The sequence below is a fragment of the Gorilla gorilla genome, chromosome 2 (assembly GCF_029281585.2).
Source record: "Gorilla gorilla gorilla isolate KB3781 chromosome 2, NHGRI_mGorGor1-v2.1_pri, whole genome shotgun sequence".
NCBI classification, from domain to species: Eukaryota; Metazoa; Chordata; class Mammalia; order Primates; family Hominidae; genus Gorilla; species Gorilla gorilla.
In genome coordinates, this window is record NC_086017.1 from 37,109,101 (window position 1) to 37,136,677 (window position 27,577).

General features: G+C 37.6%; 1 protein-coding gene across 7 annotated transcripts in view; it reads right to left on the reverse strand.

Moving 5' to 3' along the window:
- NEK10 (NIMA related kinase 10) overlaps positions 1 to 27,577 on the reverse strand; it is a 266,308-nt gene that overhangs the window by 165,614 nt on the left and 73,117 nt on the right. For all 7 annotated transcript variants that reach the window (XM_055380935.2, XM_055380933.2, XM_055380926.2 and 4 more), the window contains exons 15-22: positions 26,950 to 27,027; positions 24,927 to 24,991; positions 22,826 to 22,928; positions 22,604 to 22,732; positions 21,962 to 22,099; positions 19,043 to 19,088; positions 16,203 to 16,324; positions 15,965 to 16,067 (exon numbers count right to left, since the gene is read on the reverse strand). In XM_055380935.2, coding sequence (XP_055236910.2) covers positions 15,965 to 16,067; positions 16,203 to 16,324; positions 19,043 to 19,088; positions 21,962 to 22,099; positions 22,604 to 22,732; positions 22,826 to 22,928; positions 24,927 to 24,991; positions 26,950 to 27,027 — 784 coding nt within the window. The remainder of the gene's footprint in view (positions 1 to 15,964; positions 16,068 to 16,202; positions 16,325 to 19,042; positions 19,089 to 21,961; positions 22,100 to 22,603; positions 22,733 to 22,825; positions 22,929 to 24,926; positions 24,992 to 26,949; positions 27,028 to 27,577) is intronic.

Here is a 27,577-nt window from a genome sequence, read left to right on the forward strand (position 1 = left end):
ATGTTAGTGTTTGTTGACAATACACCTCATCACTCAAGAGCTCTGGTGGATATGTAAAAAAAGATTAATGTTATTTTCATGTCTGCTAACACAATATCCATTCTGTAGTCCATAGATCAAGGAGTCATTTCTACTTTTACTAATTCAGAGATACATTTCATAAGGCTATAGCTGCCATAGATAGTGACTCCTCTAATGGATCTCGGCAACGTTTACCTCCTGGAAAAGATTCACCATTCTAGATATCATTAAGTACATTCATGATTCATGGGAAGAGGTCAAAATATCAACATTAACAGGAGTTTGGAAGAAGTTGATTACAACCCTTATGGATGACTTTGAAGGGTTCAAGATTTCAGTGAAGAAACTCACTGCAGATGTGGTGGAAATAACAAGAGAACTAGAATTAGAATCGGAGCCTGAAGATGTGACTGAATCATTGCAATCTCACAATAAAACTTGAATGGATGAAGAGTTGCTTCTTCTGGATGAGCAAAGAAACAGGTTTCTTGGAATGGAATCCACTCCTGGGAAAGATGCTGTGAACATTGTTAAAATGACAAGAAAAGATTTAGAATATTCCATAAATTTAATTGACATGGAGGCAGCAGGGTTTGAGAGGATTGACTCCAATTTTGAAAGAAGTTTTACTGTGGGTAAAATGCTATCAAACAGCATTTCATGCTACAGACATTTATTTTGTGAAAAGAAGAGACAATCTCTGCAGCAAACTTCACTGTTATCTCATTTTATTAAATTGCCACAGCCACACCAAACTTGAGCAACCACCACCCTGATCAGTAAGCAGCATCAAGTCATGACCCTCCACCAGCAAAAAGATTATGACTTGCTGAAGGCTCAGATGATTGTTAGCACTTTTTAGCAACGAATTATGTTTTAATTGAGGTATGTGCCTAAATTGCTTTTTAGACATAATACTATTATTGCACACAAATAGACTATAACATAATGTGAACACAACATGTACAAACTTGAAAACCAAAAAGTTTATGTGACTTGCTTTATTGCAATATTTGCTGTATTGTGGTGTTCTGGAACAAAGTCCACAGTATCTCCAAGGTATACCTGTATATGCTACTCCTGTGTTCTTTATTGGGTTATCTTTAACTCTTTGTAGTTAATCTTAGTACTAGTTAAAAATCATTTTAATACATGAAACTTGTCCTGTTAAAATTTACTCGGTGGTTCCTGTCTCATGAATGAGTCCTGACTGATATAGTTCCTCACTTTCCTTTACCACAGCAAAATCCTATTGTTTCTACAAAAAGTTTATATATATAGTGAATTAGGCCACCTCTCATCACCTCCACTGAAGTTGTAGTTTTGAAAAATGTTTACCAGTTCTTTAACATTCCTCCCTTCAGGAGGTGAATCTTAATTGTCCTTCTCTTATGTGTGGATGAGACTTGGTAACTCATGGCTAATGAACTGAATATAGCAGAACTGATGAGATGTTACTTCCAAGGTTCGGTTATAAAGAAACTGCAGCTTCCAATTGTGTTGTGCTCTCTCTTGCTCACTGACTCTCTCTCAGAACCCAGCAACCATGTAGAATAGTAAAGGTTATTCTGCTGAAGAGGTTATATAGAGAAGAGCAGCCCTCAAGGATAAAAGGCCAAATGGAAGAGAAATGAGGCACTCACTCCAGTCAAAACCCAGAACTCATTGCCAGCCATGGTAGTGAGCCTTCACGGAAGCTGACCCTCCAGCCCCAGTCCAGGCTTCAGACGATGCATCCCTGGCTGACAGTTTGACTACAGCCTCATGAAAAACCCTAAGTCAGAATCACCCAGATAAACTGCTCCTGGACTCCTGACCCTCACAAACGATAAGAAAATAAATATTTGTTATTTTAACCCTCCAAATTTCTGGGGAATTTGTTACCCAGCAATGGATAATGAATACAACTGCCATCATCCGTCCATGCTGCTGTGACCTCTCACTGAGGCTACTGAGCTATTCCTCCTGAACAGACTCCCTCCCTCCATCTCTCCTCATGAAATATAATTCTCCACTTCAGGTCCAAAAGGATCTTTTAAATATCTAAAGTTGCCATCATGAGTGTCCATTTACTCATTTGTCACTACTTACAAGGTTAAAACTCTACAAAGACGTTTGATAAATACTAAGAATAAAAGCCAAACTACTACAAGGTCTACACGACCATACATGATCTGGGCGTTCAGAATGAATTTTCTAGTACACACTATAAAAAAAAAGTCCTCTCCTTCAATATTCTTCTATTACATTTATTTAATTCTTAACATATTCCATTATCTGAAATTACTTTATGTATTTATTTAGTATTTTTTCATTCATTTAGGGTCTGTCATTTCTAACTAGTATGAAAGATCCATGAGAGGACTTTGTATTGCTTATCCCTGTAGACTGATGGATACATATCTTTTAATACATGTATATGTACATATATAGGCATAACTATATGTATATCCATCTATCTTTCTATCCATCTATCTATCTATCTTCTATCTATCTATCTATCTGTCTGTCTAACCTCTCCACCTAATAGTACTATTCACATATAGGACATATTAGAAGACTAAATCGTATAAGGTGGTGTTAACAACTATTCACAAACTAGATGGCTTGCTATCTTTCCCCTTTTATGTACTGGAGAAAATTAGTTAAAATTAAGCAATCACTATACAGAAAAAAAAAAGTATTCAATATTCACAACTTCAATATTTTTAGGGAGCCCACTATAATTTTAGCACACAATTCTTCACCAACTTATAACCAAAAACAATGCTTTGGCTTTTCTTTCTAATGCTATGTAAGAGTCATCTATCTTATTCTTACTAAAATGCCATTTATTTTGAAAGACAAAAACTGAGGAGCATTACAATGATTTTATTCACTCCAGTTAATTTGGATAATAGCAGACACTTGGACAGATATCCATAAAAAACACAGATAGTTGAGAGGTATTCTTAAAATGAGCAAAAACTAATATTGTTTGGACATTTGGGAGACTTGGGTGGTAACAGAAATGTTTCTATTACTCTTTCCTCATTTGTGATCATATTTGGAGAAGAAGAAAATGTTTTATTTCAGAAACTGTACTCATAAAAGCATTCATATGACATTATAGGTATTCAAAATGACAACAGAAAACATTTTGCATACAGCACATTATGAAAAAAAATAGGATCCAAAGAAATTCTCCCCTTTGACAGGACAAATGATACAGAAAATGTTAAATTCTATAGCATGTTTACACTATAGCCCTACAATTACCAGCCTTCAGATGGAAAAGTTGTGTGGGCTTTGGCTGAGTCCCTAGATTCTTGCTCTCTGGTTTTCAAAAATGGCCTATAAAACTTACCTTACTGTTTGCAAAGGATTGCTTCAACAACAGCATGACAATAGGTGAAAAGCAGTTTGAAATACTGTATAGATGCAAGGTATTCCCAACCCTATCCACAGGGAACCCAGCTGTTCACAACCTTTCACCCATCACATATGTGTCAGTGACTTCCAAATTCAGCCGTAAAGTCCCAGCCTTTGTTTGGGGTTTCACCTCCAGCCCTATAAAGCACCTGCCACTTCCCACCCAAGACTGGGCTCATCATTCAGTCATCAGGGATATCCCAGTAAACCAGATGGCATCTCATCTTCCCCATTTCCTGGGCTTGAAATCTTTGCCTTTTCTCACTTGCTGCTATATTCAACCCCTCACCAGCTCTTGTATCTGCATCTTTCTTTTGATTTGTCTGATTATAGTTTAAATGTGCCAGGAGTTTAGGCTCTCACTCCTCCTGCAAAAAAGGGGATGCACTTCTTTAGAAAGCTTTTCCTTTTAATCCATCCTACAGGGTATTTGACAATGAAACAATCTACCAACACCTGCCTTCATCACATCAGGCCCCCACTTATGTACCAGAAGGTCTTCTGATTGCTACTTTTTACAAAGTTTCCAGCTGCCTTATCTGGACTTCATGATTGTCCATTTACTCATTTGTCCAACACTAAGAGCATATGTTCTAGGTACTGAACCCGGTACTCAAGATAAGATGATAACCAGGTCAAAAACCATCCATGATGACACAGACTTTAGGGACCAGTGGTGTAGATACAAATTAAATAAAGAATCACACATATAAATATAAACTTACAGTTGTGATAAGATCATTAAAGAAGACTGACCTTCAACAAATCCCTGTCCCACTGACACTTCCTTCTCTGAAGGTCACTCAGATTCTAATCTCTGCCCCCCAACTGCTTCCTGACCTTCCCCCATATATGGGGTTAAGAGAGGGTATTATAAGGAAAAAAGCTGATTGGGAAAAGCCTCTGTGACAAATGGTGACTGGGTTAACATCACAGTTAACCCAGAAGGCAGACGTTATCTAGGTAAGAGGAGAAAGTGAAGAAGAGACTTCCAGGCAGAGGAAATGGCATGCTCAAAGGCCCTGTGGTCAAGGGAAAATGGTCTACTGAGGAACTGCGTGGCCAAATGGGGTTTATTGACAGGCTATGCAAGACCCTGCAGCCATGTTCATATGACTGACCTCTCTCATAATTGCCCAAATTAAAATGTCCCCTCCAACAAAGCTACTCATCCTTGTACGGCACTTGACCATAAGCATCTTGGTGCCTTTCAAGCATGTCTTTTTCATTACCTGAAATGGCTTCCTCTGAGAGAATACTAGAGAGAGACTTGGTTAAGAGATGACCTCTAGAAGTAGACATGGTTCGTTGCTGACACTGTCAATCTACAAACAGGGAATTTAAGCAAGTTTTCTAAACTCTCTAAACCTTTTTCACTATCTTTAAAAGGCATCAGAGTATTGAATGAGAAAATGCATATCTATCCTTTTATCACATAGTAAATGCTCAAGGGATGTAGCTATGGGTGGTTGTTCCTTTCCTTCAAAGCATAGCTAAAAATTTTTATCATCTTAAAGATGTCTTCCCTGAGTAAAATGAAAATAATTAATGACCTGACAATTTCGGGAAATGATTATTTGAAACCTCTATAATACTAGGCAATGACAGAGGAGTCTACTTGAGCACAACTGTAAAACAGGCCAGAATAAAGATCTCCAGCTCATTTACCACTCTACTCTTTCCTGCTGCCTCAGTAAATCGAATGGCTAACCTACAATGTCCACAGCAACAGGACCATCAGTAACATCCTCTCAGTGCAGGAGTCAGTGAGGGACGGGAAGGAGTTTCCCAGGATAATGCTCAGAGTTTTCCCTCAATGAACCCCTGTATCACTGACACTTCCTCCTCTGAAGGTCATTCAGATTCTAATCTTTGCCCCTCAAACTGCTTCCTGACCTTCAGCTAAATGAAGTCCAACTACTATTAATATTAAAATTATTTCTAATTCAACAAATGGCATGCTAATTAAGTCTAAAGTAGATATTCCTAAACAAAGAGTACGCAGCAGGTGTTTGGTGTTGGTGTGCCAGGGACCCCTGTACCATGCCACTTTCCACTTCTCCAAAGCTTCCTTCTCCAGTGCAGACTCCACCAGGGATGAGGGAGAGGGAAGGAACTTCTGTTTCTCAACAGCATCATTATTTGCTTGATTTTATTGATGGAGTTATGATGACACAGAGCTTCATGATGAAAAATTCAACACCTGATAAAAGAAGGCTTTCTGAATTCTAGGTAACTCCATATCTGTGGTACATAAACATTACCTAGCTCCTAAGATGTGTATCAACAGACTGGATCCTTGGAAAAACTAATGTCCTTAGCTCAGACTCAAATAGACACTGTATCTGGGGTTAATGGGAAGTAAACCACAGAGGGCTCTTCTAAAATCATTCTTCAGAATGGGGTTTGTTTCTGGTTATTCAGTTGGAATAATGGAGCTCTGTACATATAGCTCTAACATTACATAAAAGTGCCGAGGGCCAGACTCCTATAAGGATGGGAAGTCAGGGGTGCACTCTCTTTTTTTCACATATGTGCACATATGCAGGCATACACACACACACATGCACACACACACATACTGTGTGTGGCATGATACTAGTTCTTAAAAGGCCTAGGATGAAGATCAGGGCAGTACCTCTGAAGCTCCAATGGCTTTAGTAGACTTAGCTGGCTGGAAATGCTGATGACATAATCAGAAGCATAGTACTCTGTACCACTGAATTAGTCTCTATAAAAATAGGTACTACTGCCTACTCACTATGTTTCTTCAGAAAACACACTTTGGGAAAACTCACAGAGTGAAAACAACTCATCCAGAAGACATCACACATCAGATTCCACCCCCTTCATTTAAAAGCTCTCAGAGAACCAAATCATATCCCAAATACACACTAAAATGAACTCTATTGTATTAACCTTAGTCTTTGGTGTTTTTATTTGGCCTTATAAACCTCAATTATGAGTTTACTATTTCCAACTTTCACCTAAGGTCATAAAAATTTGGTGTCTCCTTCTGTGCTCACCCAGTTCACTGTCTCATCAGAGGAGCATAACAATTGTCAGGGTTAGAAACTAACCCCATCTGGCTCTAACTTTGTCGAATTCCCATTCTTATCTTTTTCTTGTAGCCAACTCAAAATTATAGAATCTGAGAAATGCAGAATGACCCACCAAAGGTGTAAGAATCTTTAAAGTACTTCAGAAATTGGATTTGACTGAATTTCCTTTGACATTTCCTTTTTATGTTATGAGACCCAATGGCAATACAAGGCAACTGTGATAACTTGACAAAAATATTCTTACTTTCTTACTAACATGAGGCCAATATGCTGACTGAGAAAAATTCCATGGTGATCCTTCTTACAACAGTTGCTATGAGGGTATTTAGCACAAGTGGCTCAATATTCTGTAGTCTTTTAAGAGTACTCAAGTTGTGTCAGCTCAAACTCTATAGACACTATATCCGGTTAACGGGAAGTAAACCACAGAACAAGTTCAAAGCAAGGCATGTCGACAGACCTACAAAAACCATGAATAGAGTCCATCATATATGTATTTGACCACGAGGTTTTGTAAGTATATGAGTAACGTGCATATAAGGACTTTGAGTTCCCTATCAGAAGTGCAATACTAATTCTTTTTTTTATATAATGACACAGATTTCTCAGCCACAGTTTAGCCAACCAATAACAATTAAAAGTCCTCTAATCCTCTGAAAAATTTAAAATACTGAAGATTCTGGCAATCCAGGGTAGGTCCAATTCAATGTCTGAAACTTTGGTGGCATTCAAGAAAGTAAAATTTTTTCTTTGGGTTACTGTTTGCTAAGATGACAGTGGGAACTGCTTGGACCTTTGCCCATGTGCGCATGCAATTTCTACATTAATATTCAACTCCTCTTGTTTTAAGCACTCTTTCTAGACAATCTTGGCTATCAGAAGGAGATCTCAAACCCAGGTATCACCTCAATCTCTGCTCCCTATTTGTAAATGGCTTCTGAATATTTCCACCTGGATATGTTTTTGTTCATTTGCTCATTAATTCATTCATTTGTTCACTCATCTATTCATTTAGTGAATAAAAATATTAAGTGCTATCAGAGAAAGAAGGTCAAGAAAGTTCATTTCTCTCACCTCAAGGAGAAGATGGCAATAAGCCAGTGTTTTCAATACTTTGTGCCATGTGCTATGAGACAGGCAAGCCCAGTGTACTAAGGGGTCCCAGAAACTGGACATATCAGAAGTGGATGTCAAAGATGCCACCTGGAGGAAGGGCATTTGACTTGAGTGGCAGAAGGGAGGAAGAGCATTCCAGGCAGAGGGATGGCATGTTAGAAGTCCCAGAGGCATACAGCCACATCCTGTTCAGGAAAGTGCAATCTGTCCCAGGAGGTCAGAGCGAGGAGCAAGGAGGAGATTACGAAGAAAGGGCCTTGGGTGCCATAAGGAAACTAAACTTTATCTTAAATATTATAGGCAATTACTTGAAGGATTTTAACCACAAGAAGAGCATAATTAGATTTTAACTAAGCATGTCCATAACCTTGCACCTAAATCTCTGCCAATGGCAGAGCAATCTTCACAAACTCAGCCTCTTTCTCAACTGTTCTCATACCTCACATCTCATTAACTGGCCGACAAATCTTTTTAATTCTGGGTCCCAAATAACTACTGAATTGAGCCCCTTTTTCACATTCTCTTCTCCTTCTGTCATTGGAAAAACCCACATCATGACTTTCCTGGACAAAAGTGCAAGAGCCTTCAGTGGCAAACATTGTGGGCCAGCTCTCCAAAAGCCATCAACCAAATCCTCTCCCTTTCTCATCTCCAACTATAGAGGCTGGAAGCTCACCTCAACAGTCTCTCTTACAATGAGGAGTAGTCACATGACTTGGTTTCAGTCAACACAATATAAGAAGGCTAATGGAGACCTTCTTTGGAAGATTTTCTTTAACAGTAAAAGCAGATGAGACAGCATTTGGAGAAGACCATTTTTTTTTCTAGATTTTACCCAAGCAGCCACCTTGCCTCCCATCTTTGAATTTGGTAATAATGTCTGGAGCTCTGGCAACCATCCTGTGACTATGAGATGACAAACATATGGAGAAGTCAATCTGCTCAGGATACTGGAAAGAAAGGACAGAAAGGCCTAGATCATGGCTGATCACCCTAAGCTGCTGAACCCACCCTGGAACTACCCATCCTCAGACCCCTTGTGAGATAACTAAATATCCTCATGGTTTAAGCCATCGTTAGTCTGGCTTTTTGCACCTGAACATATCCTAACTGATACTTGTCCTAAACTGAGTATCTGGGTCCAGTCTTTCCCCAGCATGCTCCCTCACCTGCCATTTTAATAATCCTTCTACCTCCCAGATCTGATCATATAATTTCTAGTCTAAAAAAATCTCTGAGGATAAGTCTTTGACCAAGCTCCCCACCCACCAAGGCTCCTTCATCTCTTGCCACATCAAACACCTTGATAGTTCCTAGACACACTATACTCCTTCATGTCTCTATCCTCTGCATGTGCTATGCCTCTGCATTAACTGCTCTTACCCTTCCTGCTTAACTCTGCACCAAAAGATCCCTAAGGCACAGTTAGTCACATTTTCCCCAGTGCTTATATAGCTGTGATAGACTATATAACCATTCACTCATATTCTCTCAGAGGAGGAATGCATCCACATCCTGCTAAACCTGACTTTCTTTGACCAATGAAATCTGAGTAGAAGTAACATGTGTTACTTTGGGAAAGAAGTTTTAAGAGCCACGGCATGGTTTCCCATGTTCTGTCTTTCCTGCCTCTGGGATGTAGAAGCAACTACAGAGGAAGCTCCCTTATTGACACATAATGGACATGTAGCATTAGCAGGATAGGAGTCTTGTTAAGTCAGAGGCAGACAAAATTTTCTGTAAAGACCAGATAGTAAACATTTTAGGCTTTGCCTAAATGGAACATATATGGTCTTTGTCATGTATTCTTCTTTTTTCAACAAGCATTTAAAAATATAAAAGCCAGTCTTAACTTACAGGACATATAATAATAGGTCACAGCTTGATTTGTCCCACAGGCTGTATTTTGCCACTGTTTCAGGCTGTATTTTGCCACTGTTTTAAGCTGTTGAGAATTTCAGGTTACTTATTACATGTTACAGTATTTTGCATATACATTCTAGCCTTCATCACTCTGTAACAGAACTATAAGCTTCATGAAGACAGGGGTTATGTCCTTCATGCTTGCTGTGCTCACTTGTAGGATGTGTCAGCTAGGAAGGTAATTGCTGAGTGAATAACAGACGTTTTCCCCATAGGACTGTGAGCTCAAGGAGCAGAAACCATGGCTTTTCATCTTATATCTATCCCAGCAATGCCTGACCTGTGATAACATTTGAAGAGCCTTGGAGCCTTTGATAAACTTTACACTGAATCAGGTTTGTTCTTGTTGTTATCATCAGAGCAGGTGCCAAATATCACTTGAGAAACAGAAATTCACACAGCCTGTTTGTTTGCAAGATGAACATGTGACCTTCTGTGTCATGTACTAAAGTCCATGCCTGAAATCTATTAAGTATAATTAAATGAGTTTTGTTTTTTCTTTTCCTTTTTTATTTGAAAGCAGAGGAGGCAAGTGGACATGGAGGGTTTACATTAAAATAAGGGTTTTTGAAAAGGTCAAGAAATCTGGAATGGTGGGTTCAAGGGTAAGCTCAGTTTTACCAAATTCCCTCAAGAGTCATTTTGTAATGTGATGGCACAATATGGACCTTATTTGGCAGGTGACAGTATTTAGGGCAAATGTTGACTGTGTTTCACCCCATGTACCACTGAGTCAGGGTCTCTTTCCTTGTATGGTTTCAAAGGCTGCAAATAAATGGAGAAGCAAGACCTGAACATGTGTCATGGCACATGTCACCAAAAGATAGTCTTTCAAATGGAAATATATTTAGACTTAAAAATATATAGCATTTGCAAAACCAAGCATAGCAGAATATGTGAGTACTTTCTATTCTGCTTCCTCATCAAAGCAAACTCCTGCCAGCATGCTTACTATAAATAAGTGCAAACCAACCTCAATCTTAAAACATTTAATTCACCTATATGGAGAAAAATGAGAAGATGAAAATTTTAGTTTTCTGAAAGCTTTTTTTTCTGATCACATTTTCAGTACACGTTGTCTCATGCATCTTAAACATCATTTGGCAATTCTGTGTTTCTTTTCTGGAAGTAAATAAACCTTCTAGCACAAGCAAAGAGAAAAATAAAACATAACAAGGCTGCCCCTCTGTGGTGACATGCTTTCACACCCACAGCAGCCAGCCCATTCTCACAGGCTCTACTAATTGCAGCTGCATTCCACTTCCTAAAATATGGAAATTTTATACACTTAGTTTTAAATTAATGCTGCAGGGTTTTAATTTAACCATAATCCCTCTTAAAGATAAGAGACTAATGGACATATTTATATTATATCAATAGAGATAGACACTGAAAAATATTTCAGCACTATTATATTTAAAGTATTTTTTAAAGAATGACATCAAATGTCTGTGGATTATCTTTTCAGTCATAAAATCATTTTATAGTCACTGAAAATAATGGGAGTACATGAATGCCCTAACCACACAATTGCTTTAGTGAAGAGAAACTAGACTAGGCTAGGATCCCATTCTGAGCTCACTGCTTCTGTGTCTGAAGGCTGCTAGCCTCACCAGTATGCCACCGACCTGTGCTGCTTCTTTATTTGACACTAGGAAAATACTGCTTCACTTAAAGCTAAACAGCCTTAAAATCTGGAAGCAGGCCGAGCGCAGTGGCTCACGCCTGTAATCCCAGCACTTTGGGAGGCCGAGGCGGGCGGATCATGAGGTCAACAGATCGAGACCATCCTGGCCAACATGGTGAAACCCCGTCTCTACTAAAATACAAAAATTGGCTGGGTGTGGTGGGTTAAAAGGTGAATTGACCATATGTTTTTATCTCCTCTAAATCTCAAACCCCCTAAAATGGAAAAAAAAAAAAAAAAAGCTGGGAGAGGGGATATTCTTTGGAATGTTACTAACCCACAGGAACAATGAGAATGGGCTTGGCAACAGAGGATGAGATATTCCAATAAATGTGTGGCAGATGGAAAGCAGATAGAAGATGGTGCCAGACTCAGCAGAGCAAAAATGCTACCCATGCATCTGAGGAGGAAGGCTGAAGGGAGCCCATTTACCCTGCAGAGCGCAGGGTGCCATCCAAGGGAGAAGAGAAGCAGAAAGCTCAATACATAGAATTGAGATCAAGTTCCCAGGTGCCCTCCCACATATACACAGCCAGTAAATCAAGCACCCTCTGCCACTAACAGAAAATATTCATTTTTCAAAGAAATAAACCAGCAAGGAACCAAGCACAGTAGAATTCGACGAAAATCTATAAACTGAATGTGGTTCCTTGAGCCCCGTTTGTTGACGCTGCTCAGAATGACAGCAAACAGGCGCACATACCCCCAGGCAAGATACTTGAAGAGTATTCTCTAGAAAAAACAAAGTTTAGATACTGATTTTGGAGTCTTCAAAGGAAAATTTCCATTTTATTATAATGAAGGGCACCAGATGAACTGGAACTCGCAGTGCTTCTGACAGCCTTTTTCATGCCTTCCTCAAAATTATTAGAGACCAGCCCAGGGTCACAAGACAGTTGAGAAAAGCCCCCAGCCAGAAAGACAGATAATACTAAGCAGGAATAAAACGTGTATATATACTCCTGTTTAGTTATGTATGTTTTATATGTGTGTGTGTATATGTGTGTGTATATGTACATATGGTGTGTGTGTGTGTATATATGCATATGCATATATATATATACCTTCAGAAGATGCAGAAACAATTCAGGATGCTAAAGAAAAAAAAGTCTGTATTACCCTGAGAAAGAATAAAAACAGGGTTCCATAAAAATAAAACACAAAATAAGATAAAAATTTTTGAAATTAAAATATGATAATATAAATTTAATATTCAGTGGAATGGAAAAGAAAGTTGAAGAAATAATTACAACAAAGAGACAAACGTTAAAAACTAAGATAATTACTTTTTAAATTAGGAGATCATTTTGTACATATGGTATCTAAGACTAAAAAGATTCTAAAAATGAAAACAGAGAGAGCAGAGGGGAGAAAAGTAGTGAAGAAATAATGCAGGAAAACTTCCCAGGACTTAAATTTTAAGTCTCCAGATTGAAGAGCACACGTAGCTACAGACACGTTGAATTTTAAAGACCCATCCAAAGCAGTGGATAAAGGGAACATTCTGAAATTTTCCAGAGTGATAAAATACCTCATATATCAAGAAATAGGCATCAGAAGAACATTGGATTTCCTGACAGCAAAACTAGATACCAGAAGACTAGAGAAATGCCTTTAAAACTTGAGAGAATAAGGACTTTCATCTGAGAATACATACACCAAGCCAAATACCAGTCCAATAAGAGGGTCCCATAAAAATATTTGTAGCAAGCGAACATCCAAAAAACATAACGCCCAAAGCACTCTTTATTAGAAAAGTACTGGAAGACTTACTTCAGCAGAGCAGGGAAGTTTACAAAGAAAAAGACACAGAACATAAGAAATGGAGTCTACAATCGGAAGACCAACAAACAACAGTTCCATGACAATGGCTGTGCAGCAGGCCTAAAGTGAAACCCAGACTACACTGCAATAAGCAGCTGCAGGAATGAGGAGTCCAGGAAAACAAAAGTGGGAGTATTTATCATGTTTGGCCATGTGGAAAATAGTACTGAGAGGGTTTTATAATTCTTCTGGAAGATTTGGAGAAAAGTAAATAATAGGTACAAAGAAAACTGGGAACACAAACAAAAAAGAAGGCAATCATTAACTCTAAGAAAAACAAAACTACCTATGAGAAAGGATAGGTAATCAACATCGAACAATAATTACACAGCAGCAATAATGTAAACATTGAATATTGACTTAACATAAAATTCTGCTGTAACTGTACTGGCAGGATAGTAGATGGGGAAGAAGAAGAAAGAAAACTAAATTCTCACCCATTACAATAGAAAATCAAATACCATAAGAAAAACAATAAAAAGTGGAGAAGTGGCCATTTTGTGGGAACAGAACTAAAGTTTCAAAGGGATGGGGCATAAAACTGTTTTTCTCTATAAGCTTTTTATTTTATAAACTATTTTGATGTGTGATAATGATTAAAGAAAGTAAATATAACTTTAGAAAAAAATAAATCAGGCTACTGAAATAAAAGATTAAGCTTAGTACATTTAAATGTAATGAAAGGAAATGATTACAGCTAATCTTCATAGGAAAATAAAATGCAGAGTTGGCTATTACTCAGAAAATATGGCCTGAACAGCCATTTAAGGAGGATTAAACATATTTGTTCTGTTGTATATATACATAACTGTGTTATATATATATATATACACACATAACTGTGTTATATATATATATATATACATAACTGTGTTATATATATATACACATAACTGTGTTATATATATATACATAACTGTGTTATATATATATATACATAACTGTTTTTTATGTATATATACATAACTGTGTTATATATATATACATAACTGTGTTTTATATATATATACATAACTGTTATATATATACACATAACTGTGTTATATATATACATAACTGTGTTATATATATATATATACTATTTGTTATAAAATTAAAACACACAATTTATAATAATCCTTATTAACTTATAAATTGACATTCCAGCAAATAAATAAATTATAAAAAATTTTCAGGAAATATAAGTTCAATTTATAAAAAGAGAAAACATAAAAAGCCTAAGGTAAACAAAGTTATAATTAATTTCAAACGATTAAGCAAATGTGTGTCCAAGATAAAGATTCACAGTTATTTTCTCTTTTTTTATTTCACAATGCATTGGCTTGGAAATATTTCCAAGTAGCTTTGTATTGAAGGTTATCTAGAGTTTCTGTTGTAGGTTGTTTTTTATTTTTCAACAAATATATTAATATGATGTTCTACTTATGAAAATTTGGACGGTAAATCTTATCATCATTCCTGAACACATGTTGTTATAGCAAATGTGTACATTTGGAATTGCCTTCATGGGTACTAAAATTCTAAAACCAAGAGACTCAGCTTTAGATGCTGTCATATGTTGTCATATGACATCGATGATGTCTCCACATCAATAACATTGACGGCAGTAGTCTCCAGCACAGAGTTTCTAAGGCAACCCAATGGGGGTAGGGGCAGCAAAAATATTAAGACCTCTGTTTTTATTTTTAAATGTATTCCTTTATGTTTTATTTCTGTAGATTTTGTTCTTTACTACAGAATCTTTGTTCAGTAATATATATGTATAGAATTTATACATAAGCCTATGTATATTGGCAGTGTATTCTCAAAAAATTTTTATTGCTGGGATGTTACGATGAAAAATATTTGGAGACTGCTGGTTTAGGAAGGTGTCTCCCTAATTGTAGTTAGTGAACCATTAAAGTCCATGAGAGTAACACAAGTGTTCATGAGGCAGGCAGGAGAAAGCTAATATGTCATCCTAAGCTAAAAACTTAATTTTAAGTTATGAGTAAGAATTCAACAACTGGGAGGAGAAAGTAAACCTTCTCATTTGCGAAATTTTATCCAACATCAGGCCTACCTGCTACAGATGAAGTGAACTGTGATAAAAACTCTATGTTGAAATATACAAATGGCTAGAGGATTTATAGCCCTCCATATGTGCATTTGTCACTCATAAGGCACAGACTATGGTAAAATGGTTCAAAACAATGTGCTCATATGGTGGTCATAAAAGCTTTTGTTGATGAGGCAGTGTTCTACAGTAAGAAAAAACCTGAAAACCATTGCTTTTGGAATTAAATACTTAAGTATTCTAAGAGTACTTCATTCTCTCATATGGACAAAATATAGCTCAGTCATTTAGAGCTATACTAGTCACTGTCCAACATGGTAGCCACTTATCACATAGGGATGTCTAAATTAAAATTTAGTAAAATTTGGCTGGGCATTGGGGCTCACGCCTGCAATCCCAGCACTTTGGGAGGACGAGGAAGGTGGATCACACAAGGCCAGGAGTTTGAGACCAGCCTGGCCAACATGGTGAAACCCTGTCTCTACTAAAAATACAAAATTAGGTGGGCATGGTGGCGGGTGCCCGTAATCCCAGCTATTCAGGATGCTGAGGCGCAAGAATCACTTGAAACCCGGGAGGTGGAGGTTGCAGTGAGCTGAGATCATACCACTGCACTCCAGCCTGGGTGACAGAGCAAGACTCTGTCTCAAAGAAAAAAAAATTAATTAAAATTTAAGATGTATTTCCTCAGTCACACTAATCACATTTCAAGTGCTCAATAGCCACATATGGCTAGTGGCTACTGTATTGGACAGCATAGACAAAGAACATTCCCATGAGTGCCAAAAGTTCTACTGGACACTACTACTCTAGGATAGTATTCAGGAATTCTTTAGTTAAAAGTTTAAAAATCTTTATACTTACTAACTGTGACTTTGTCCTTATCCCCCAACATAATGTTGTTTGGTGTCAGATCTCTATGGACAATCCTCTTCTCCTTGTGTAAGTATCGAAGAGCTAAGCACAGCTTGAAACAATGAATAGAAAACAAATTTTATTTCCCCCAACATACATATAGCCAAAGATGACTACTGCACGTCTTTAAGAAGCCAGCTCAGAACTTTACTGTTTTAAGAAAAATTTAATGAAGATAAAAGCATACCTGTATAAATATTTTCCATAGTCTTTCTTCAGTAAAATGGTGATGTTTTTCCTTCAAAGAACTGAAATGCTCTCCAAGCGGGGCTCCTTCTATCAGCTCCATAACTATGTACAACCTATCATCTATATAAATATCACAAAAGGTCACAGAAATTTAAACTCAATACAGGCATCTTGAAAAACTTTACGAATGAGAGTTCAAGCTTCCCAGTGTCTGTGCGGGACACTAACACTAAAGAATTAGGGATGATGTGCTAAAACATGGATCCACTCAGCCCTGGAAGAGGTGGAGGTGAGGGGGTCTTAGGGAAACTGGGGCCCAGCCACAGTTATCTTCTGGCTGCAGACAACCCCTTAGCATAAGTTTACACTGGCAAATATATCATTTTCTATGAATGCCAGGATGTGGAATGATTGAAAGGTGCCACAGAGAACAAGTAAATGATCTCCAGTCATGGAGGATTCCCTGAAGAACCTGTAAGCCCATCCTTCCTCCCAATAGTCTAAAATTTACCCTCAGATCAAGTCAGATATTCAGAAAATTGCATTTTCAACTGTATTGTTTCATAGTCTGATAGATTTACCTTATAGAATTTTACACTGGAATAATGCCATGGTCTTGCAATGACACAGTTGAAAATAACACACATGATAGAAATTTCTGTTATGCCTTTCAAAAGCAAAACAAACAAACAAACAAAAAAACAAAACTGGACTTCTCCAGGTTTTATCTTACAGATACAGAGAACTTCATGACTGATTGTGTTTGTCTTTTTGCTTTGGATGCCAAAAAACAAAGGAGTAAATTCTACTTCCTCCTCTAAAACCAATAGGGTTTATTAACAATGGGATGTGATATGTGTCTTTTGAAACTTTGGGATGTATACAAAATATGTGTGTAGAAAATGTTGACAAAAATGGAATCATGTTCTGTAATTTATGCTTTTTTTCATTAAGCAGCCTTCTATTTCAGTACACACAGATCCATACCATTCTTTCTGCTGGTTGTATGGTATTGCACAATATGGGTATACCGTAATTTATTTAATCATTTTCCTATAGATAGACATTTATATTGTTTCCAATTTTTCATAATTTCAAGAAATATTCATTTATGTACCAATACTACCTCTAGCTTTATTTTTAATTTTCTCATCCTTCATTCCTCTTTATTGCAATTTCCTAATCTATTTTATCATATTTTATGTATTTTTAAGCCATTTCCAATTCTTTTTTTTTTTTTTTTTTGAGATAGAGTCTCACTCTGTTGCCCAGGCTGGACTGCAGTGGCGCGATCTCGGCTCACTGCACGCTCTGCCTCTGGGGTTCACGCCATTCTCCTGCCTCAGTCTCCCGAGTAGCTGGGACTACAGGCGCCCGCCACGACGCCCGGCTAATTTTTTTGTATTTTTAGTAGAGACGGGGTTTCACTGTGTTAGCCAGGATGGTCTCGATCTCCTGACCTCGTGATCCGCCCATCTCAGCCTCCCAAAGTGCTGGGATTACAAGTGTGAGCCACTGCACCCAGCCTTTTTTTTTCTTTTTGAGGTGGAGTCTTGCTCTGTGGCAAAGCTGAAGTGCAGTGGCGCGATCTTGGCTCAGTGCAACCTCTGCCTCCCCGGTTCAAGCAATTCTCCTGCCTCAGCTTCCCAAGTAGCTGGGATTACAGGCGCCTGCCACCACGCCCAGCTTTTTTTTTTTTTTTTTTTTTTTTTAGTAGAGACAGGGTTTCACCATGTTGGCCAGGCTGGTTTCGAACCCCTGACCTCAAGTGATTCGCCAGCCTCGGCCTCCCAAAATGCTAGGATCATAGGCGTGAGCCACCGCGCCCGGCCGCCATTTCCAGTTCTTTTTGGAAGCTGTCAGGTAGTAAAAAACGTTTTTGTTTTTTATATTAAGACAATTTATATCACTTCAGTACAAGTCTGAAGCCAACCTTGATTTTTTTGAAGGGATATACACTAAATTATAGAAAATTATTTTAATATCAAGAACAAATGGCTAAGGGGACAGGATTTACTGCATGAGTTTTAGCACTGAGTTTTTCTGAGTCATCTAGGGGAAGGGAGATGGGTAAAATTGTAACAAATGCCAAAATACACACACAAAAGGTTTTCTTAAATAACAATAGCACTGAAAAAGAGGTAGTCCGGAAGCCCCAGTCATTGCCTTATGTCTCTTTAAATCATTCTTCAAGTGGAGATTTATTTCGACATTTCATATGTGACACATATCATTAAAGCTTATCAATACTTGTATTATTTCTGTCATAGGCCCTACAAAAAAAAAAAAAAGAGTGGCTGAGTTTAGCTTTATCTGTTTTGGTTCTAGTTCAGCATTCCATCATACCTGCAGAAAGCAAGCCTGGCTGCCAGAATCAGTCTGGCCTCCATTGCCACCTTTGTGGCATTTACCTGAACTTCAGGTAAAAGAAATCTCAAAGACCTAGCTCTCTCCAACTTATTTTGGGGATGGAAAATGACACCTGAGTCAACAAAAACAACTTTCTTTTCTTTTCTTAAGGAAACCACCATCCGTTAGTTTTCTTTTTCCTTGATCCTATTAAGTGATTTTTTTCTATATGAGAATAGCAATAACTATTTTGATTTGTTCATGTGTTTTTCACACAGGGAGCTAAGTATTTTATAACTATCTTCAGGTAACTGACTAGGTCACTGTTTCACTAGTCAAGAAAGTGATGCTTAAGATCATCTACTGTCATATTAACAAAAAAAGGTCAATAAAATAGTTGATTAGGTTTCTTTTGTGACATTCTGATATAAAAATATATGTGACAAAAATGTTTCCTTATTTAGAAATATCATGAAAACTCATACTTACTTTCCAGAAATGTTTTGTAATAACGTACAATGTTGGGATGATAAAGCTATAAGAAAATAAATAACAAACATGTATTGCACTGCTTCAAAATACAAGTTTTTTCACTGACTACTTAGTTGGACTTCATATTTGAAAACTACAAAGAAATTATATTTATTTACAAAACTAAGCATTTCAAGATATCATCGAACTGAGATTGTTGTGATTTTTAAAAACTTGTTGCTTATAAACTGATCTGAAAATAGCAATCCTATATAGCTTTATTAAATAAAATTAAAAACGTTCTATCACCTAACTTTACTATCTAACTTAACCAAGAGAACTATAGAGGTAGAAGGAATCTTAAGAATTCCTTTAGCACACCTTGTCACAACCCGACACACAGACTGTATAAAGGAGGAAAGTGAAATGAGGTAACTTCTGTTGACTACAAATATTCATTGTTCTTTACCTCTCTCTACCATCTAAATATTTATGTAAAGTTTGTGCCTATTCACACTATTTCTGTCTTTCTATGCTCTCCAAAATGATTAGTAGAAAATAACATAATCTAAGAGTCAACTCAGTTTAAGTCATAATAACAGTTGACAAGGACTTCCTACTTAACCAAGCTTTAGTCAGGCTCCTCTGAGTCCTCTTCATGACTAGGCCTCATCCTTGGTCTGTCAGTTTTAGCAACTTATATCCTGCTAAGTCAGTTTATGGAAAAATTTCCCACCCTTGACATCCAATTAAGTTTCTCATCCATTCACCCTTGATATCTAACCAAGTTCCTCTTAGTAAACTTCCATCCACTGAACCCCCCTCACCCTGACCATTGGCTCTGAGTCCCCAGCTGTCCAGTCCTCGAATTCAGAGTTGGGTTCAATCTCTCTCCTCTATTACAATAGTTTGACTTCTATTGCAATAGTATTGAATAAAGTCTTCCTCATCGTTTTTAAAAAATGGTGCAATTTCTCTTTGATATAAGTTAAGAATGTTAGTGGAATTTCTAATTTTTTAATTAAAAAAGATCATTTTCTAGAAGAACGCTAATAATTTTGTAGTTTTTGCTTATAATTTGAGTTTCTAGATAAAATTTGTCTTAGAACAGTCACCATCACATCAACAAATGGCTTGCTTGCATCTCTTTTTGGTCTTTCTGCAAGTCTTTTTGAAGGGAGATTGCTAGCTGTCCACCAAAAACCTGCTGTCCCATTGCAATACAGTTGAAGCTGGACATGGCTTCCCAGTTAGAGAAGACTTCTCAGTCTCCCTTGAAGCTGGGGGTGAGGCTACCACTCAGTTCTGACCTGTGGAATATGAGAGGAAGCATGTGTGCTTCCTGTGTGAACTCTAAACCTTGGGAATAGCCCTCCATGATCCTCCTCATCTCACCTTGGATGTGAGCATGGCTATGGCAGTTTCAACCACACAGATGAAGACAATGCACTAGAAGGTAACAGCACAAGAAGAGAGAAAAAAGCCTGCATCCCCAAATGATCGCATGGAGCAGAGAACACCTTCAACCTGGTTTACTCACTTTGGGATTGTTCCGTGAAAGAGAAATAACCCACTGTACTGTGAGTCCTCTTTCTAAGCACCTGCATTTGGGATCCTCTTTGTTAATGCAGGTTAATCTTAATGTACTCTCCATTCTAGCCCCATTTGTTTTGCTTCTGCCTGCCACTACCTCCTCCTTTAAGGACTCAATGTTATCATCCTTTCCATCAGTTTGATCCTCTAGTGAGAGGGCAATTTTGAGTTACCTCAAAGCCCAAGCATATGCTTCCTATCTGACCCTAGTTTGACAGTTTCTTTTCTTAGGAAATGTGCTAAAACAAATAATCTACTTCATCAACTAGCAAGTGGCCAGCAGATCGTAAGCAATATGTGACCAGGTAACCAACCAGAACCATATTCTGGACCTGGCTCACCCGCAAGGACTAAAACCATATTTGGGTCCAGATGAAAACACTGGACTGGCTTAGGTCAAAAGCCCTGTTCTAGTCTTGTGCTACAATGAAAGAGCACACTGTGGAAGGCTAGATGACCATACAAACACATGAACAAACTACACATGAACAAACTTTTTAAAGTCTAGTCTATTAGTATATAAAATCAACTATAAAATAAACAATTAATGATAATATTTACTATAATGTACACACTGGAGTAGAACTATTGATTTTTATGAACAAAGGTCTCCTTGTTTATGGAATTCGTTACATCCCAACACAGATGCTATGCAAATGTGACCAGTGGAGGACAAAAGCAGCAAAGCTGATAGTGCACCACAGGAATTATAAATGAACAGTATTCATGATGAATGTGCAAATAAGGAAGGCTGAAAAAGAAACCAATGTGTTCTTGGATCACACAAAGAAATCCCATTTCTCTTTGAAATGTTTATTCTTCCTCCTCAAACAAACTTTCATAATGAGAGTTAATTGAGCTGTTACATTATATCAGAGTATTCTGCTCATGCCAATACATAATAACCCAACTTGAAAATCTACATTTTAGATCTAATAAAGTCATATTTGAGGAATGTTAACAGCTTGGTTCCATTTGGCAAAAGTCAAGAAACTCTTAGTCATATTTCTATGTATGTAACTAAGTAACCAAATATCCTAAAATATAAGGAGAAAAGAATAGATATGCTCACAATGAAAAGAAAAGGATTTCTCATATATGAGGCATTCTGTACTGTAAATCCGATTGTTTTGCATCCATGACCCTGATATAAACTCCAGGCAGTATTTTATGCTTCAGTGTCAAGCCTTAGGAAAAAAGCTGGCAAAAATATCACTGCTTCAGTGTCAATTATTTCACATGGAACTAGTTCATAAGCAGCATGGACAAGAGCACCACAACTCTACTTTCTTGCAATGACATGTATTTAAGAAAAACATCTTCAGAAACAAGGAAAACATTTACCTGCTCTTTAATTATTGTTAATTCAGAAACAATATTCCTTACGCTGCTGTCTCGATCTTTCTTATCCTTTCCAAATGCTGCGTTATGTAAATTGACCTCTTTCATTGCTAAAAGATTTTGACCGCTACGCTTTCTAACCTAAAATAAAGAAAAACAACAACAACAACAAAAGGAACAGGGTAAAGAAGGAGAAGATAGAAAGGGGAAGAAAGAGATAGACTAACAAAGTCACATGAGTAACTAAGTCATATAAATAAGTCACAGAGCATTTAAAGTTCCAGCTGTATTTACATTAAGCTCAGCTCAAAACACTGGTATCCCCTGGGTCAGTCTGCAATACTTAGTAGCATTTTTTAATTTAGAGATTGCATCATGCATTGGGAGAAGCTATTCTGAATATCTTTGTGAGAGATTAATAATGCCTTTTGCCTTAAAAAGTCAGTGGCCAATTTCTAGAGCTTACAGCTAAAACAATATTAGTGTGGCTATCTCTGTTGGACAAAAACAATCATTCTAATTTTCATATCTATTTGTTTGCTATTTTTCAATGACAAGAGTTCCAATTCAATTGAATATCGGTGTGCAAGCGTGACATCCGGTTTGGTTGGGAGTATCACAAATGTTCCCCAAGGGGAAAGTCACCTTGTAAACACAGCCAAAAGCTCCACTTCCAAGATGATCCAAAATCGCATAGTTGCCTATATATTTCGAAGGAGCTTTGTTCTGATTAATGCTTTCAATATTTTCAGCAATTTGCTTCAGTTCATCCTCCTAATCAAAATATAAAAAGGAAATGGGTTTCTGTGATAAATTACATCCTGACTACATAGCAGCCTGCCAAAATATTGAAAACTCAGGACTTACCGCTAATAAATTCAGCTTGGATACCAATTCTTCATAAGCACTGATATCACGTACATAATGCCCTATGTCAATGAAGATCTCAAACAAGTCTGTGGGGAAAAGTCTACAGAGAAAATTACACACACTTAAAGTAGAACTTGGACACTGTTGATCATTACTTCCCTTTTTTATTTTTTTGAGACAGAGTCTCACTGTGTCACCCAGGCTGGAGTGCAGTGGCACGATCTTGGCTCACTGCAAGCTCCGCCTCCCAGATTCACGCCATTCTCCTGCCTCAGCCTCCCAAGTAGCTGGGACTACAGGTGCCTGCCACCATGCCCGGCTAATTTTTTGTATTTTTAGTAGAGATGGGGTTTCACCATGTTAGCCAGGATGGTCTCGATCTCCTGACCTTGTGATCCGCCCGTCTTGGCCTCCCAAAGTGCTGGGATTACAGGTGTGAGCCACCGCACCCGGCCCATTACTTCCCTTTTGAATGCAGCTCACTCACTGATTAATTACATGAAACAAATTTAACTTCTTTTGGTTATCAACAAAGTTGGGGAAATAATATTCCCCAACTTATCTCGAAAAAATACACTATTTACAGTTTTTGAGAGGTAAGAAAAAAACAAATGGAGAAGAAAGTTCTAGAGATCTGCTGTACAACCTTGTGCTTACAGTTAACAACACTGTACACTTAAAATTGTAAGAAGGTAGATGGCATGTTAATATTTTTACCATAATTTAAAATTAGATATGATACAGATTATACAAAAATCTTACTTGTAAGATATTTGGGGGTATAGGTATTGAATACATTAGAAGGAAACATTTATTGGGTGTTTTTTTGGGTGTGCAGCACTTTCACAAATGTCATTTAACTCAGATTTTAGTAAGAAGTAAATACTAACCCAACTTTTAAATAAAAGTTTCATGAAAATAAAAATACTGGTACATGAAAAATAAAACAAATAAAGAGATTCATTCATCATTCCCAAGACACTGGTTTCAAGGGGTTTTAAAATCTTTGAGTTCACTAAAAGGGATGATTTAGAGCTCTGAAATGAAAGATTATAAAGAATAAGTAGCTGGGTGCGGTGGCTCATGCCTGTAATCCCAACACTTTGGGAGGCCAAGGCGGGCGGATAACCTGAGGTCAGGAGTTCAAGACCAGCCTGGCCAACGTGGTGAAAACCCACCTCTACTGAAAATACAAAAATTAGCCAGGTGTGGTGGTGCATGCCTGTAGTCCCAGCTACTCAGGAGGCTGAGGCAGGAGAAGCAACAGGATGAGACTTTGTCAAAAAAAAAAAAAAGAGAACTAATTTTACTTTATTTTCCTCTAAATCCAGACAGTATAGAAATAAAGTAACAACATAAAATGCTCCATGCTTTCTGCACTTGATCTCAGCCAAAAGGCCGAAAAGTGACGATCCACGCTTTCTGAACAAAAAATACTACATTAACTCAATACTTTATGTCTATTCTGCCTTATTAACAAAATTTTAATAAAAACTTGGGCCTATGATTTTGGCTAACCCACCTAACTAAATGGTGTGCAGAACACCACTGAGGGAACCAGTGTTTGCTTCCCGAAATGGTGACCTTTTGGTCAGGCTCACCAACACAGTATCTTGACCCCAGAACATCCAGCCTCCCCTTCAAATGAGCTCCTACACCATCAAAGACACACAGAAAAACAGTTTGTTTTCCCTTTGATTAAATTCCCTTTGATTAAAGTGAAATTACCAGATCGACTTTCAAATTTCTAGCTGGAAAAAAATAAGCTCATATTTTAATGCCATCTTTTAAAAATGTTAATATCTTTAATTATCAAAAAAGAAAGCTAAAATCACAGCAGTCACATGTAATTAAGGGGAGTTGTATTGATATAGCAATTTATGCTCTTTCATCATCATTCTGTTAATATTCAGTGTGGCTGGAGACTGAATCACTACAGTAGCGCACTTATATCTGTGAAATAAGAAATCTGAAGACACATGGTTTGCATACTCACACATTATTTTCCTTCTGTTGCATCTAAGCCAAGTACGTGAAAACAGTTCAATCTAATGATCTCCTAAACCTAATGATCACTTATATTTCTCTAACCTCATACCTTTTAAAGAGTGGTCTGTTTCTTTCCATACTGAAGAGAAATCTCAAGGCTCTGAAAGCATAGCACTAGAAAACAAAAGGATATGTGATTCTCAAATGGTAGCTCAACAAATTAAAACATTTTCAGGAAAGAATTAACAGGAAGTAAACATTAACGTGACTTTATTGTAAGTGGCTGGTCCAAGTTGGAGCCAAAGCTTCTAAGTGAAAACAAAAAACACCAACACCTGGGGTCATTCCTGTATTTAAAAAGTGTTTATGTTGTAGAATGCTGGGAATATTGGCCTTGCTTCACTCGGTACTCGTCATTAATTTCTTTCTAGAAAGTACAAAATGAGTACAGAGACAAGAAATAAAATTCCGATGCTGAGAAAACCAAATGTCTAAAGATTTCCAGGAGCTCAAGGTTTATTTTGTTTCTAGCCTGCTATGTATACCTCAATATTTATATGGTTTCTGTGAGAAAATAAACACTAGAAATGATGACATATAAAAATAGCCACAGGCACACTGGATTCAAACTTGACAAATTGGTCTCTTGAGTAAAGAGTCTTAAGCATTCCCCAAATAGAACAATCTACAGTAACTCCCTAGAACGCTCCAAAAGAGGCCTGTGAGCCTTTACCTAGGAAAAATAAACATCTGACATTTTGCAGTACTGAGAAAAAAGAGTGTGCCCAGCCTGCAGCTGTGCCTGCACAACAGGCCACCACTGGAGTGATCAGGGTTTGGTGAATCAAATCTGGGATCATTTCCTAAAATCAGTGATCTGAACACAGAAGGGTCCCAAACAAAATTGCCCAGAGATGTGAGGCCGGTAACAAAATGACATGAAGGAGCCAGGTGAGAGCAGTGGAGACTGTGAGAAAGGGAGAGTATGCATATTCCTCAAAAGCCCTCCATCTGGAATTCTAAAAAACCCTCTACTGGCTTAACAAAATGTATCTGCAGGATGGGTTTGTCTTTATCTGTTTAACAGCACAGTGTCATATATCTGTGATGCACTGAAGAAATCAAGTCCCATGCCTGCACCTTCCCGTTGGTACCTCTCCAAAAACCCCTGCCTCCCAGCACAGAGACACCCCAAAAGAGTCCGCTGGGTTTGGCCATCATTTTGGATGATAACTCTTAAATCAGATTGGAGACAAAGGTTGTTTCTTTCTTCCTTTTCAAAATGACTTGGGGGAAAAAAAAGATGAGCTACAACTATTGCAAAGACTAACTTTAAATCAGATTTTGACATTAGGGCCACTGCCCCCCGCCCCCACTCTGCCAATACCCACTCCTCAAAAACGAACATAGAACCCTGCGTAACTGTTCCCCTTTCTTACATGCGAGGCCTCAACTCCTGGAGCACTGCCTCCCCAAACCACACACCCCAGTTCCACTGAGCAGCTCACCCTTTACTCAGCTCCCCCAACACCCACTCCTCAAAAATGAATGTAGAACCTTCCTAACTGTTCCCCTTTCTTACATGTGAGGCCTCATCTGCTGGAGCACTGGCCCCCACAACCACACACCCCAACCCCACTGAGCAGCTCACCCTTCCCTCAGCACACTCTAAGCTCACAGCTTTCACACTTGGTGCATGCCGTTCCCTCTGCATGGAATGCCCTTCCACCCTGCAGCAGATGCCATTGGTGCCCCACCCAATATCCCCTTATCCACTTGGCAAGTCCCTTCTCATCCATCAAGATCCATGATGGCAAATAATTTTCCCCCTGTTGTTATATTCTGATACATAAGGAATGCATATTTTTTTAAAAAATAGAACTTATTGATAAGCAAAGAAACACCTAAATAAATCACCTAATTCTCCCACACAGAGAAACCACTGTTAAGCCTTCTGTATTGTTTTAATATTATTTGATTCCATGCCAGTCTTCCTTGCCAGATATTTTTCCCTCATAGTCAGTACAGGGACCAGTACTAACCTAAACATTCTAAAAATCATAGATCATTTTACCACAGTTACCCAAGATTTCAATAACTTGATATTGAAGGACAATAGACATGTTTATTACCTGTAATAGATTACTTTTTGCTGCATTCTTTTGCTTATTTGGTAAAATTAATTTTGCTATTGTATATACACCATTTTCCTGAAAGAATAAAGGGGTCATACTATGAGTGACAACACTGTAGTGATACACAAGCAAAAAGAGGCAAATAAACAATCTCAAAAATTAATATCAAGGAAGAAATATTAGTATAACTTTGGACCTTGAAGTAAACATTACAGGACAATATTTAAAATGTCAACATAACACTTTTAAACACCAAAGAGTACAACTGCAATCTTAAAATTTCAACTGTCTGTGGAGAATCAAGATTATAATAAAGTACATAAACGTAAAGTGATTCAAATACCTTAAAAACAATGAGAGATTAAAAAGGGACAGAGTAAAGGTGTCCCAATATCTTAGATTTATATCTTTGATATTTATTTATATCCTTAATTACCACAACCATAAAGGGAGAAATTATATTCCAGTTATTAATTTATGTCTTTATTATAATCTTGACATCTTTCTAGATTTTTTAATTGAAATATACACATGAAGGAATGAGCAAATAATAATACCTTACAGCCACTTTTCTATTATCCAGTACATATATAATGTACTGATCTTTATTGTGTGCAGGCATTCA